The sequence below is a fragment of the Poecilia mexicana genome, unplaced genomic scaffold (genome assembly GCF_051168715.1).
Source record: "Poecilia mexicana isolate PSO_F unplaced genomic scaffold, ASM5116871v1 scaffold_18, whole genome shotgun sequence".
Classification (NCBI taxonomy): Eukaryota; Metazoa; Chordata; class Actinopteri; order Cyprinodontiformes; family Poeciliidae; genus Poecilia; species Poecilia mexicana.
The window spans coordinates 13,518,056-13,533,166 of record NW_028263387.1 but is presented as its reverse complement, the minus strand read 5'-3'; the positions used below and the strand labels follow the sequence as shown (position 1 = coordinate 13,533,166).

At 41.8% G+C, this 15,111-nt stretch overlaps 1 protein-coding gene across 3 annotated transcripts; it reads right to left on the bottom strand.

The window, feature by feature from the left end:
• Positions 1-517: 517 nt before the first annotated feature.
• trmt44 (tRNA methyltransferase 44 homolog) lies at positions 518-13,395 on the bottom strand. Of its 3 annotated transcripts, none has more exons than XM_014989301.2 (11): positions 12,795-13,393; positions 12,600-12,720; positions 12,046-12,265; positions 11,899-11,967; positions 11,604-11,711; positions 11,346-11,417; positions 10,324-10,430; positions 9,871-10,054; positions 7,545-7,884; positions 1,906-2,022; positions 518-864 (listed from the first exon to the last, which is right to left on the bottom strand). In XM_014989301.2, the coding sequence occupies exons 1-11, from the start codon at positions 13,147-13,149 to the stop codon at positions 650-652; spliced, it is 1,908 nt and encodes a 635-aa protein (XP_014844787.2). In that variant the 5' UTR covers positions 13,150-13,393; the 3' UTR covers positions 518-649. The 3 variants fall into 3 exon arrangements, with proteins under 3 accessions (XP_014844787.2, XP_087871670.1, XP_087871671.1); XM_088015544.1 differs by lacking the exon at positions 518-864 and adding an exon at positions 874-1,045 and having other exon boundaries at positions 12,795-13,395; XM_088015545.1 differs by lacking the exon at positions 518-864 and adding an exon at positions 874-1,002 and having other exon boundaries at positions 12,795-13,395.
• Between the last annotated feature and the right edge of the window lie 1,716 nt (positions 13,396-15,111).

Sequence of the window (15,111 nt, the reverse complement as noted above, 5' to 3'; positions counted from 1 at the left end):
AGTTGGAGCTCTTTGTGCCAGTGATATGGGTATTTTCTGTCACATAAGCAAACAGAGCGGCTCTCTGTGCGCTGCCCTGCTGCAGACACTGGGCGCGTTCGCACCGCCGCTGACATTTGAGCCGAACGCAGAAAGAGAACCGGCGGCAAGCGCCCGTCGAGAGGGGATGACACGCGGCTCACCCCTCGGCTCCTGCCAACAAATAATTCATGGCGCTAACATTTACTTTGTTCAAATGCGGCGCGGCCTTTATCCGCCGCCCTGTCTGTGAACCTCAAAGTACACGTCTGAGGTGAATAAAAAGTCCAGGCGAAGCCCAGACGTGAATGCTGACGGTGCGGAGGGGGCTTTTAAAGTTTTAACGCAGATGAAAAAAGTTGGAGAATCCGCTCTGTGTGCTGAATGATGAGAACATAAAGCTGAAGACCTTTAAGCTGCATGTTGTGTTCAAACACTCCTGAAGTTTACTTATAGAAAATTATAAATGAAATGATCCAATTAAACCAATGAAAGCTAATTTTAAGCCCCAACAGAATCCTTTTTTTTTTATTATTTATTTTGTCATTAACTAAATAGTCTTTAACTTGAAAATCGTTCAACATTTCCAATTCGGCTAAAAGCAACAAATTTAAAGGAGACACTAGTCCTGTCAAATCTTCTTTAGCTTCTTTAGAGGCCTTGTTGAAGGTCGAAGGTCATCTGGTCCGTGGGCGAAGGTGCAGTTTTGCTCCTGCAGGGGGCAGCCCTGAGGGTGGTGGGCATGAAACCAGCAGAGACGAGTTTTTAGGGCACCGGGTACGGCGGGCCTCCTCCGGCTTTCCGTCCCGTCCCTCCAGTCTCTGATGCGGACCGTTCCTCCTTCCACTGAAAAAAAAAAAAAAAAAAAAAAAGGATGAGATGGGCAGATTTACGACCTTTCAAAATAAAATATGACTCCAGAACGTTCCTAAAACAGCAGACGAGTTCTCCCAGACGCCCGGGAGGAAACAGCTGGTGTGTTTTCTGCATCCAGAAGACAGTAAGAGGTCAGGCTCAACATTCACAGCTGAACCGTCGTTACATGAGGCGAAGAGGAGACAAGACGGGAAAATATTCTAACTCAGATTACAGGAGTTTGAAATATGCAAAAAGATGAGGAATAACACTACAGCATATTTTGTTTTTGTTAGGCACAATGGACATGTTCTTGTCTTAATTTTGTTTGCACAAGTTTAGCTGTTTCTAAACCGTTTAAAACTCTGTGTATCAACAAATTGGACTTCACACCTTTTCAATACCTATTACAGGAAAAGCAATGCACTGAGCTGTAGAGGAGCTTAAATACAACTTAAACAGAATGCTTTATGGTGCGTTCACACCAAGCAAGGCGCCTTTGGTTTGCATTCAAAGTCTATGTGGAGCGTCGGATGCACTCGACTTGTCAAACGCTCCAAACGGTTCAAATCGCGCCACGCTATACACTCGAAACGCGCCGCAATAGACTTTGAATGTGAACCAGATGTGCCCGACACTCGAAACGCGTTTGCTGTGAAAGCAAAGTAAGAGAAATTAACCAAAATATTTTGCACCCTCCCTCCTTAAAGGGCTGGAGTGCCATCAACAATAACAGAAACGTTATCAAAACCCCCCAATGCATGTAGTTAATAATCATTTCAAATTTGGAGTCGTTTCTCTGCCGTTAGCACAACGAGTAGCACTGACCCTCCTCCTGGCTCTGATTGGTTGTTTTTGGTCGGGAGCTGTGCATTTGTTTTTTTCGGCAATAATAGTTCAGGGAGGAGGTGGAGGATCTTTTCACAAATCAGTGACAGTTTTAACAAATATGAAAAAAAAATATATAAATTCTTTACAAAAGGTACATCCAGCAGCTTTAACATCAACAGGAGGTTTTCGCCCTAAAAGTACCTTTGAAGACTTGGTGGTTGTTCTTGAGCAGCGTCTGGAGGCCTCCACACTCGTTCTTCAGGAGCTGCAGCGTCTCCTGCTGCAGCAGCGCAGCCACCTCCCTCACAGAGAGGCTACCTGAGGAGGACCGAGGAGGAACAGGGAGAGGCTGAAAGATTTTGGGAGACAAAGGAGCAAAATGATGTCCGTCGACGTGACATTCGGAAAAGCGTTTGCGGCTTCCTTCGGGGCGCGTAGGGGAATATGATATTAAAAAGCCGAGGACGCAGCTGAGCGAGTCGATGTCCCCTGCTGCTCCGAGAGAATCGGAGCTTCTGTTGGAAATCCTCTCAGCGAAAAGGTGTGATCAATGGTTTATGTGGAGAGGAAACAAAAACGGCTGGGTTTTTTTAAACACTGTCAGGCATATGAAGCCTATTTAGTAACGTATATCACAGAGACTAGCATGAATTTCACCTCCGCTTCTCCAAAAAGGAGTTTACAACTCAGACGTGAACCTCAACGACGGCACAGGAAACAAAGAGGAAACGCAGCGCTGAAAACTCAGAGTTCATCAGATTATGAGGAGATGAGCGCTTCATTTTTAGGCTCTGTATCAGGAGCAGTTTTTTTTTTTATTATTATTATTTTGTATTTTTGGCGTTGCCCTTTTCTCCACCCCTGAGAGAATTCAATCAGAGCTGACCTTTGGTTTCAACAAATGAAAATCCCTCTCGTCTTCTCTGACATATAGGAGAGGCACACGCTACTTGATTCTGTAACTATGGTTGACCTTAATCTGGAGACAAGTTAATCAGCTCTTTTTGTTTTTTGTTTAACCAAAATCCACGACAGTGGGTCAAACAAAACCAAAAAAAAAAAAAAAAAAAAGAGAGATTACCAGATATCAGAATTCGACAATAAATCTACAACTTAAATCTTCAGGAGGAAGGATTTGAAAATGATTTGCCACCAAAGACAAAAACGCACCGTCATTACGACGCGTCGTAAACACGGTCGGTCAGACAATCCCTGAGACGTGAAACGAGGTCAGCTCAGCAGAACACAGAGCGTGAAACTCTGCAGACTGTCTTCCTGCAGACGCCACAGAGCAGCTCCAGGTTTAATATAATATCAATACGCTGCTTAGAGCTGGCCTTTACTGGCTGCGGCCCTAATGGGGATTAATGGGAGGAGGCCAGTATTGACACACTGGATTCTGCTTGGACTACGAACAGGTGCAGACGATTATTAATGGCTCGCTTGGAGTTGCTTAAGGTTCAGCGTCCCTCGGGTAAAAGCTGGCCGAGATGCGTTAGCACGCACACCGATGACCAGTTTGTTTTGCTGCTCAGGCCAATCAGGCGTCATGCTGAGTGTTAAAAAATGGCTCTGGTAAGTTATGCACTCGGCTTTAATGTCTTCAGTCAAACTGATTAACATGACTCCAAGACACTTATTGAAAAGATCCAATAAGAAAATGGATGTTTATCCAAAACCCTTCTGAGACAAATCTTTAAAAAGTTCAGATGCTGCGATTTTGGAGACCTGAACAGGACAGGAATGACCTAAAACTGCCAACATGGCCGTCATAAATCTCACCAACAATTACCGTTATGGTGAAAAACAATCAGCCATTGAGACTCAAAGATGGCACAAGAAGGTTCTCTTATTTCTAGCAATCAGACTGTGTTCAAAACTTACTCATTAATAGAGCTTATAGGAGGGACGAAATAAATCTTTATAAAATATGTTCATCTCAAGCCAAGAAGCAAAACTCATTAAGACTCATTAAACACACACTGGGATTCATCTCAAGAATTTCCCTCTGGTAGCATTGATCATTATGGCATAAAGCTAATCGAAAACCAAAATCTGTCTTTAAGAAAACTAAAACATTTCATAGTTCCAAAAAAATAACATTTTTAATAGACCGGTGGTGTTAAGGTCCAAAGTCCTCTTTTCAGATGATCCTTACTTTGCATTTGGTTGGGATATGAAGATCCTGAAGTCTGGTGGAAAAGAGTGAAGAACAGCAGGATCCAAACTGCCTAGAAAATCATGTTCTAGAATAACTTAGCGACAGAGTATAAAGGTAATCTGCCTTTCAATCAATAACAATCAGCATAACTTTCTCCTTTCTGCCTCCTTTACTGCTTTCACATGAAACTGTTTGAATAACCAGTCATGTATAAGGCATGTTAAGCAAAATAATAGATATCAGATGTAATCCCTTTCAGTTATGTCTCATAGAGCAACAACATGTTTTTTCTTTAGTAGAGAAACCTGCATCCAGTTGGCTTTTTTTTTGTGCTCCGAGACATTTTTCTGCCTGAAAAATTACAGATAAAGACAAAATAGACACCAGCTAATCCAGCACAGTCCACTGGAATTGTGTAAACAACTTAGTCCATTAGAACATAATCACTTTTGAGGAAAACAGCTGAAAATCACGGTTTGATTTGTCTGATTTGATCGGCTTTGTTGTCGTTTCTTCTGCAATGGGCTCAATTCTCCGGTTCTGATTGCAATCAGAGACGCGATGCAGGCGAGGACGCTTGATTGCTGCATTTGCAAATCGGAGCCATCTTGTCTTCCTGGAAGCCAAAGACATCACACTCCTCACACTTGATTCACAGGTCAATCAGGTAGCATTCTCTTCAAGAATGCCAACGAGTGTACCGATGCGGCAGGAGCTAAAATCCCCACATGCTGACGGTTTCCAATTTGCATTCCCACACGCTTGAACCAAGTTCTTGATGCCTGCTTAAAAAGACGTTTCCGGCTCGGACGTTCAGAAAGATTGCTTCTAATTTCTGTTTCCAAACCAGCTCTAAACGCCGGTACTATTAGAGAAGCACAAATAAAAGCAGCAAACGTTAAAAGAAAAGTCTTTCCGTCTTTTGTTTTCTCTTCATGCTCTTTGTAAGAAGAGAAAACAAATGATCCAAGGTGTTCACTAGTTAAACACCCACACATGGAAGCAGGTTTTGCGAGCACAACAGTGTTTATTAATTTATTTACTGTACCTATGAAATCCTTCCAGAACAGCCTGTTGGACGTTCACCCCTCGTTCTCAGCGTGATTACATAACAGCGTGAGCCGGGTCGGCGCTGCAGCACGCATGAATTAATCATTCGGTCCAGACTTACACCAACCACCTTCACTAATTAGCAGGAGGGTTTATTTAAGGTTAACTTACAGGTGATCTATTTTACTCTATATGCCAAACACCTCTAGGCTGACTGGCTTTAAGTGACGAGTACGAAATGGGAACAATAAGGAAAACTGGTTTTCACCCCTTAATGTGTCCAGTTTACGACTTTTTGTTTTTGCTGCCAATCAGATGCTGAATTAATTAGAGACTATTATTTTAAATGTTGCGCCTACAGTTGGGGTAAATTTGGGAATGATGCTAATTACATTCTCTGGGCAATTAAGAAATAAAACAAACTTTTCAATCTCGCCATGATGATTATTTTAGGATGCTGTCAAGACTTTGAAATTGAGTCAAAATGCTTTTGAACACCCATTGAGTTTTTCATCATTAAGGCTGTTTTTTTCTATACAAGATCAATGTTAGCGATGTTTAAACCACATGGTTTAAAATACAGATAAAAGCTGAAATATCCCTTTACTTTACTGTCCTGGGAGGCTTTTTTCCTCCTCTTAGGATTTTAAAAAAATATTTAATTATGAAATAAGCAACATTTGTGGTATTCACACACCACATTGGCTGCATTTACAAGTATGAAGCTAAATAGCGTCTTCAGTCCACAGGAAAATTCCACAATTATGATCCAATTCTTCTTTGTAACAACCTTTGTGGGATCAGATGATGAAATAAACATTTTTTTCAAGACAAGTCCAAATGTATATTAAATTGATTTAGGATTTCTACATATTTTTTAGGCTAATTTCCACTCTTCTCCAGCACAAGCAAGTTTGAGACGAAAAGCAACCTGGCAGTAGTCGGATCATTTTTTCTTCAATTCTGGATTTTTATCATACAAGTAATAGGGGAAGAAATACAAATAATCCTCCAAACTCTGCTTAAGTTCTTTTTTCCACATGTACCCAGACATGAGAAATATTCAAATCAAATCCTAAATGCTCCCCAGTGCGTAGGAAGCATGAATTTATGCATCGGTATACACACACCACCCAACCACTGGCGCAGTAATGCAGCATTGTTACACAGTGCAGTTTGTTCCTGCTGATTTAGAAGTTACATACCAGTGTTTTTATTATATTTATTTTTTTACATACCCTGATACTAGAAAACCTACATCAAAATTAACTGGAAGCAAACGATCACTTAAAACACCAGAAACGACTCCATGGAAGTATTAAAAAAAATGCACATATTTGTTTGAGGACGCGTGGGAACAAAAGGAAACCAAACCCCGAAGGCCTTCGGCCAACACTCACTAAAGCCTGGTTCATCCTGAATTTACTCTTTGTTCTCACGCAGCAGATAACCGCTGGAAAGCCTCCGCACAAAACGCGCCCTCATGCATAAATCATCGACGCTGGTGCATTATTCATCCAGTCACAGTCTCCCTTTTTAATCCCCTCTCCATCTTATGTTCAGCACCATTAATTTCCACACTTACAAACTAGCTGAGAATTTGCTGCTTAAATCGTACCAGTCTCGGTAAAAGAGAGGAGGGGTGGGGTGTCTACAAAGGTGCTGTGTGGGTGGCGTGTGAGCTAAACTTTCTGCGCTCCGCTCTCTGAAGCGTGCAGCGCAGGAAGGGGCGGGCGGAGGCCGAGATAAAGAGTTCAAAGCAGCGGAGCCCCCTCCCCTCCTGGACGGGATGGGGTGGTGACAAGCGAAAAGAGGCGACTCCCACGAAGCCGCCAGAGGCATTATTTAAGGTAGCGACATGAGGGATGCGGCGCTGTTTTTAGCGTTTTAATAGATACACGCAGCAGCGGAGGCGCGGCGATGAAAAACAGATGTTAAAACCTTCTCTGGCACTATAAAAACGAGTCTGCTTAAACATAACATGACATTCGGCGTCACTTTCAGACTGGAACGCATCGCTTGGTTAAATTAGGAGTATTAAACCGACCAATCAGGAACCTTGTTGCATTTAACTTGCGTATCCCGCGGCCAGCTCTTTTTATTGACGGTCTTTAAAGGTTTTACTTGAGAATTTGGCCGCACTTTTTATGGAAAAGAGGTGATTTAATTTCACTCAAACACCAAAACTTAAAACTTGTTTCACTCATGACACAAAATAAAAACAAATCTGTGTTTTGGTTTGTTTGTTTGTTTTAAGCAGAGGGAAAACTCGGGTTTAGCAAGAAGCATCTAACATTGTTTCCTTATTTCAAGCAGAAAAACGTTTGAGGGTTTTCTCGTACAGCGAGTCTCAACGAGACTAAGATCTGGGATTCGAGGCAGCCATTTTGGGATTTCCCTTTTTTTTATATCTCAGGCAGGCGTTGGTGAGTCTAAATGTATGTTTGGGGGTCATTGTTTTGTTGTAAGGTCCACTTCTGTTTGAGCTTTATTTGTTTTTGCACAATGACAAAAGAAATTGAGTAAAGTTTCTTCCCCTGTCAATTTTAAACGGCGCCAGCTGTTTGAGCAACATTTTCCGGTTGCCGGGTTACATCATCCAGTGGTTGTCACTGTTGTCTTTGCTTACCTCCTTTGTTCCAGTCGCCGCTGGACGTTCCCTCCGACATTCCCAGCAGAGCCTCTGCAACCTTCAGGACGACTCCGTCCACAACGTCCCGCGGTAGCGCCGCGCAGTTTCGAACCGTTTCCCTTCCGTTTCTGGGCCGGAAGCCGTCTCCCCACGCGCACCCCGAGGTGTCGTCGCACTCAGCGCTACCATGGCAACAATCCCTGCTTTTCCTGACGCCTGACCTTTGAACTGCTGCTCCTGTGGAAGTCTGGCGGCTCTGGATGTAACTCGCCCTGCTTTGGTCGATTTCGGCCTCGTCGGACTGCTTGTAGGTCCTCGACGTTCCCACCAGACACACCTGCAGGAAAGGAGCTGGACGTCAGCGCTGATTATAGGTGCAGAAGGGTATGATAGAGTCATGGCTAAGACAATAAATAAATAAAACTAATGTTTCAAATAGTGTTACAACAACTTTTGGAAGGGAAGCTGGGGAATAAAATTTGTAGCTTTTCTGACAAAAAAAAAAAAACAAAACAAGAGAAATGCAAAAGGCTCACAATACAGGTTCAAACATCAACATTAAAATTTTATAACAGTGAAAATTACAACGGATCTAAACCATCTGGTTTAAATTACGGGCTTTTAATACCTCCTTATGGATAAAGCTTTTAGAGCGCTTCTGGCTGATGACGGACCTCCTGTGAAGAAGCCTGGTGCGTTCATGTGTCATTACTGCATGTATAAATAAATAAATTTGCATTTCTCACTGCCATCACAGCCATGCAGCTCAAAACGCGATTGCCCGATTCCTCTCGACGAAAACTGAAAGGTCGTTCTGTTCCTTTAGACAAATAGAAACTTTGATAAATTTATTTGAGGGCGTATTAAACTCTTATATTCAACATTTAAAAATAAGCCTCATCTGTCCTTGCGGATGTTTTGTGTCAGTTGTACTAGCAAAGCCCCGGCAGGTCTGTGTTATTTCTAATAAATGTGATCCTTGAATGATGCTGAACAACATGCTAAAATTTGCTTCTGGATATCCTGAAGCTGGGGGAAAAAATTATTTTAGTGCTTTTTTGGCATCTCAACGTCTCTAAAGATGTATAATAATACTGACAAAGGTTAGAGCATCGTAAACCAAATCCTGAGTTTTCATTTGTACATATACTTAAAAATAGTTTGATTTCCATGCTTTACTTGGTACTTATGACTCAGTTTCAGGACAACAGACGCAATTTAACTTGAGTTTGAAGTCATCCAGAAATCAACGGGTAGTAAAATGTCTCTTTAATATCTAATGATTCAACCATCAAGTCAAAAAGCACTTATGTGCCGATTTAATTTTGCCAAATCAATATTATAAAGCGAATTGTTATCAATTTGTAAAAACTACAGCATTTATGACGTGTTAATAGTCCTTTGGTTATTTATAAAATGGAAAAGGGAGAAACATTTTCATTCTTGTCCAGACCAGGAAAACAATTAAAGCAACTTTCAGACTTCTCAAGAAGAACGTGAAAGTTTTGAATCTTTTCTTCGTTTCCGTATATTTTGTTTGTAAAAAGTCAAACAGGAGCAGCAGAGACTCTGTGACCTGAACAAACCAATTCCTGGTGCAGTTCTCTCACAGCAGCTGGAAGGAAATTAGAAGAACATGGCACTGCTTTAATGTTAACCCACATTTTTCTCATTACTCTCTTTCTTTCCCGTCATCACAATGTTCTCACCACTCAAACCGAGTTGGTATGAAAGGAAGTCAGAGTCCTTAGATGCGACTAAATGTACGACTGAAAGGCAGAGTTTTAATGGCATGTGAGACGTTACAGCCAATCAAAACTTTACCCAATCAGACCTTTGGTATTACGACGACTTGTCCAGATATTGTGCAGGTTTATAAGCTGTGATTCTTGGAGGTTTATGTTTTACTTCCAAATGTGGGGCAGCTTTAGACAAACTGTGATTTTATTGTAAGCTTATGAACTTATGCATGCTCTCTCGTGTTTCCTATTTTGAAGAGTGAGTAAGAGAAATGGGCGTCCATTGAATGTCCTGTTTACACCTTGGGAAACAGGAACTCTTTGATTAAAAGCTCTGAACTGTAGGAATTGTTAGATTCTCCAATAATAATTTTGGCACCAGTGAAAAATGAATCATTAAGGTGTTTAACGGCTGGATTTCGCTACATTTTTCAGTTTGGAAAATGAGCTGCAACTCTGTAAATGCCTCTCGCCAGGACCGCATCTGAAGCTTTGCGCCCTTTGCTGACGTTTGCATCGCCAACTTCCTGAACCCGAGGACAATCATGAAACTACGAGGCAGCTTCCAGTCTCGTCACACCTACACGTTTGGTGGAAGGTATTCTCAGGCAGTCTTCCTCGGTGTCGAAGCCGCAGACTTGGCTGACCTCTGCGATGAAGTCGATGTACTCTTTGTACTGAGACTTCCTACACTGGCGCCTCTGGTACTTCCCATAGAAGTCGAAGAAACAGCAGGGGAGGACAAAGAAACGGCAGGAGTAAGACGACCTGCAGTTTGACAGAGAAAATGTTTTCATAAAACATCTACACGAATTTTCAGAGAAACGAAAAGCCCTCGTCTTGCTCAGAAGGTGGAAAAAGTGATGCTGCGTTTAGAGGCGACTCAAAACGAGGCTCGACAGAGCCACCAAGTGGCCGCTTCGACACAAGACACCCGTATCAACACCCTCACACGTCGCCGTCTGTCCATAATGTTATTCCGACAGGGAGAGATCAGCTGGCGCTTCTGAGTGTGATTGTGTTTGCTGATGACTCGCCTGGCCGCGATGACGGGGATCCACGGCGTGAGCTCGTCCGAATGGTTCCCAATCAGCCAGTCCGTACCCGGGAATAAGAAGCTCTCGCTGGGAGTAATTGCCTTTTCCTAAAATAGCAAAACCAGCGGGGGAAGTTGCAAATTGGTATGATTTCATTCAGAATAACTTAGTGGAAGCCATCCAAAAAGAAACTTTTTCCCCCCACCCTCTTAATTAAGCTCATTAAATCTCTCTTCGTGTGGATTCTGCCAATTTTCTCTCGGATGGATCAGACAGTTCAGGCTATTTCCCCATCAACATTTCCAAGAGCACACCGCCTCATCAATCATTTAAATAATGTAAGCGGGAGGAAGGAAGAGTGTTTTTTTTTTTTTGTTTGATTTTTTTGCGGCAGGTCTTTCTGAAAATGTTTTCATGTTTATATGAATTTGAAATCAGCAACATGCCGGATTCTGAAACGAGTATTTTTCTTGAAGTTGCTTCAAGAAAATCTGTGCAGTCACAGAGACGGCACATGAAAACTTTAGGACAACATTTGAATAATAACTAACAGCTGGTTTAATTTTTGATTTTGATTTTTTTTTTTTTACCTTTTTTAATATCTGCAGACTTAGATGTACAGCAATTGTGGCTGTTTACTGGACTGCTGCAATAATGATGAAAACAACATGTTAACTTTAATTCCATTTCAAAATTTCAAGCAGTTTATACTCAAATTTTCTCCTTGTTTACACAATTTGTAAAGATGGATGAATATAAAAACTATTTCAAAAACAAGTTGATATTTATTTAGAAACAACAATACCAATGTTTCAACTCAGAAATCCATATTTGGTGGAAAAACCAGGAGGTTTTCGATGGGGCTCTGTGCAGTGGGCTCTTAATTTCCAGAGCTATATGCATTTTTTTTTTTTTTTTTTGCTCTGGGTCGATGTCATCTCGTCCCCCCCCCCCCCCAGACGACGCCACAAAGTGAAAAACCTGAACATAAATGCTGCTTTCTTCATGCTCGTCTTTCTCACCTCCAGCTCAGTCCGAGGCCCGTACATGTCCCAGATCCTCCTCCTGCGGACGTCGATGCCCCTCCCCGGGTGCTGCAACATGAGGTGTCACTTTACGATCACACTCTCGCTGTTACAAGACACTTTATTTACAGCTGTCACAGTTTGTTGTGTAGCATCAGGCGACGGGATTAAATGAAAACGTCCATAGAAATCTACTGAGAAGACGTTTCTGTGTTATTTTAGTCGCCGATTTAAAAGAAGCAATTCCTAACTCACCCCTTCGTTGGTCAGTATGTGAACCAGGAGTCCGTTTCCACAGCCGAGGTCCACAAAGGACTGTGGGTCAGTCAGACTTTTCGCCGCTCGCTCCTCGGCCCACAGCACCTGCAGTCAGAGTTGCGTTGGTTCGATATCAGGAGAACTTAAGCAGTCTTGAACTTTGGATACGGAACAAAGCGCTGCCTCTGCTAATCCTTCTTATTTAATCAAAGACTAAAACATCCTCATTTAACCTGCGCAATCCCGACTGTTTTAGCTTTATAGCAGCGATATAGAGCAGCTCCGAACCCACCAGGAGGTAAGTAGCGATGGCGACATCCTCATACACGAACTTCTCAGGGTCTGTGACCTCAGGCCAAACCTAAAAGCAGAAAGCGCATGAGAACCCTCGGTGGATGAAAAGCTCAGACGGCACCGGAGCCTCGGCCCCCCTCCCCACCTTGACCATGCTCTTGTACTTCTCCTTCAGGCGCTGGTACGTGAGGCTGTACTTCTCCACCGGCAGCAGAGACAGCGTGCTCTTGAACTCGCTGCTCTTGCACTCCGCGGCCCAGCGCACCAGTTTAGGCAGCAGATCTGAGGACAGCCAGGGCAGCTTGGGATACGCCACGCCGTCAGAGAACCAGCCGTCCGACGTCAACACGTGCAGCTCCAACGCCCTGCAGGTAAACGAGCAGATACAGCTGAAATGAGATGCTAACATACAAAAAAAAAAAAAAGACACTTTTTTTTCTCACTGTCTGCAGTTAAATCGGAACAAATCTTTCTTGCTTTTGGTCTGTTAGAATAGCCAAAATTATTTTTATTTTCTAATCAAAATAAGAGATACGAAGAGAAAGAATACGTCAGAGATTTATCTTCAACAGGGAAAATTAAAAATACACCTTAAAAGAGAGTGGTCCTTAAAAAACTGTGTATATGATAGATGCTTATGGTTCCTAAAACCTGTTGTTGTTGTTGTTGTTTTCTCATATTATTCAGATTTGAACTCACCATTGCTCACAGCCCTTACTGCAGAGCCTGAGCTGATAAATGTTGCACTTCTTTAAGGACACCCTCCCTGCTGCCGAGTCCTCCTCAAAAGGAAGAAAGGTGACATGTTGTCTGTCAGAGTCTGCAGGAAACAGGTCAGATCAGAACACAACAGGTGACACGAAACTACAACTCCAGCTCAAACTGAGCTCTTACCTTTTAACACAACTTCTTTCTGCTGCTTTGCACCGTAACAGTTGACTTTGGGAATGAAGGTCCTGACCGTGGAGGACCAGGGCTTGTCCTTCTGGTGGGTGTGTGCAGGTGAGTCTCCGCTGCAGAGGAACTGAAACACATCCTGGAGCAGTTCTTCTTCATCATCATCATTATTATCATCCAGCAGCTTCCTCAGGTCGTCTGAGTCCACATCTCTGCTCTCCGTCTCCGTAGCTCCGCAAAGACGCTTATTGACAACATGAGGCTTCTTCACCCACACCTCCACCGCTGACCAGAAGCCTTCAGGAAGACTTTTACACCCGGATGGAAACTCAGCCTCTGAAATTTTGGGCATTTTCTGCTGCAGTCCACTGCGACTCACATGTTAAGAGCAACAGACTGAAGCAGCGAGAGTCGTCAGCTGCCCTGTTTCAGATAATTAATAAAAATAAAAAAAAAAAGATTGTGGATTATAATCTTACCAAAGGAAGCTCTATTGTATTTAATTAATCCATTCTGTTTGTTAAAAAAAGCAACATTTCTGTCTTTCTGTGCCGAGCTCAGGTTGAGTTGTCGCTTTATGATGACGCGACAATATGCATTGTCTCTTAAAGCCACTAGAGGGCGCCATTTATCTCAGTGAGAATGCACATGGCAGACAGCTAATTATAATAAGAATGATAAATTTGATTTATAATGCCTATGTTTATATAATATATTTGGTAACACCTTATTTGAAGGGGTGTGCATAAGACTGACATGACACTGTCATAAACATGACATAACACCTGTCATGAACATAAAGAAGTCTTTATGAATGTTTATGACAGATGTCATGAAGTGTAATTCGGTAAATAATGACAGTTTTAATGCAAAGTTGCTCTAAAAGTTGCATTAAAAGTCCATTAAAAGTGCCAACTTTGCATGATTTTGTAAATTATGATAATTTTATGCAAAGTTGGACTTTTTAATGGACTTTCAATGCAACTTTTAGAACAACTTTGCATTAAAAATGTTATTTACCGAATGACACTTCATGACGACTGTCATAAACATTCATAAAGACTTCTTTATGTTCATGACAGATGTTATGTCATGTTTTTGACAGTGTCATGTCAGTCTTATGCACACCCCTTCAAATAAAGTGTTACCATACATTTTATACATATATTCCCAATTTGCTTTTTCTTTTCTACTCAAGGGAAAGTGAAACGAAAAGCAAGAAATTACTCAAGTAACATAAACATAATGTAAAAGAAAGTACTGTGCGGTAAGTTTGTAGTTTCCTAAAAGTGTTTAGTTTCTCCTCTGGTCCTCCATTGGTCGTCCACTCTTGGGAAGATTAATAAGCACTGATTTCATTTTTGTGGACTATGACTCACACTGGGGTTCACTGAAGGCACAGAGACTTCAAAATGGTTTTGCAACCCTTCGCAGACTGATCGGTGTCAGTGAGTTTGTTTCTCATTCCTTCTTGAATTACTTTACATTCCAGCTTGAAGCTTTACTTTGAGACGTCTTATGGCCTACTTCCTGTTGGCAGTCAGGTTCTACGTAAGCAATATGCTGATAACACGTATCTGAGAGTAATCAGGTGTAAGTGTGGCTGATGAAAATAGAAATAATAATGGTTAAGCACAGTTTGAATAGGGTAGCAATTATTTTAAACAATGTCATGTCATAATTCTGGTCATGGTGCTTCATCTAATGAACTCCGTTTTTTTTATGCTTTAATTGATTTTAAATTATGTTTTCCTTATATCTTTTATTAAATGTTTCATATTTACAAATTATATACACTAATTATCTTCCCTTTTAGGCAAACTGAGCTGTACTTGAAAGTAATGAGTACTGAGTGCATGAATCTTCTTGTCTTGTTGCAAAACAGCATACAGACACCTGTGTGGATCTATCTTAATACGGGATTAAACCTTTGCTATTATACATTTTACTGCTTGAGAGGCATAGATTTCTCTTTAAAACTTGATTAACACTTTTTTCTGTATCTTCATCTTATTACTGTTTCGGTACTCTCACTACTGATTACAGATCATGATAATGTCATATTCCCAGTGGGACCACAGCCCATCCTTGAGGCAGATTTTGTTCTTCTCTTTATTTTTCTTGGCTGTGTGCTTTAGGTAAAGTCAGGGAGGTTTCATGTCTCTTTCTTTGGAACAGTTGAAGCCTTCGAGAAATATTTCCTGAGCTGGTTTCTCCTTGTCACATGTGTCACTCATGAAACTCGGCGTTTCGTTCACGATGAGATGACTCTGCGGGACAAAAGAGTTCAAACACGATTGCGCGCTCTCCTCTT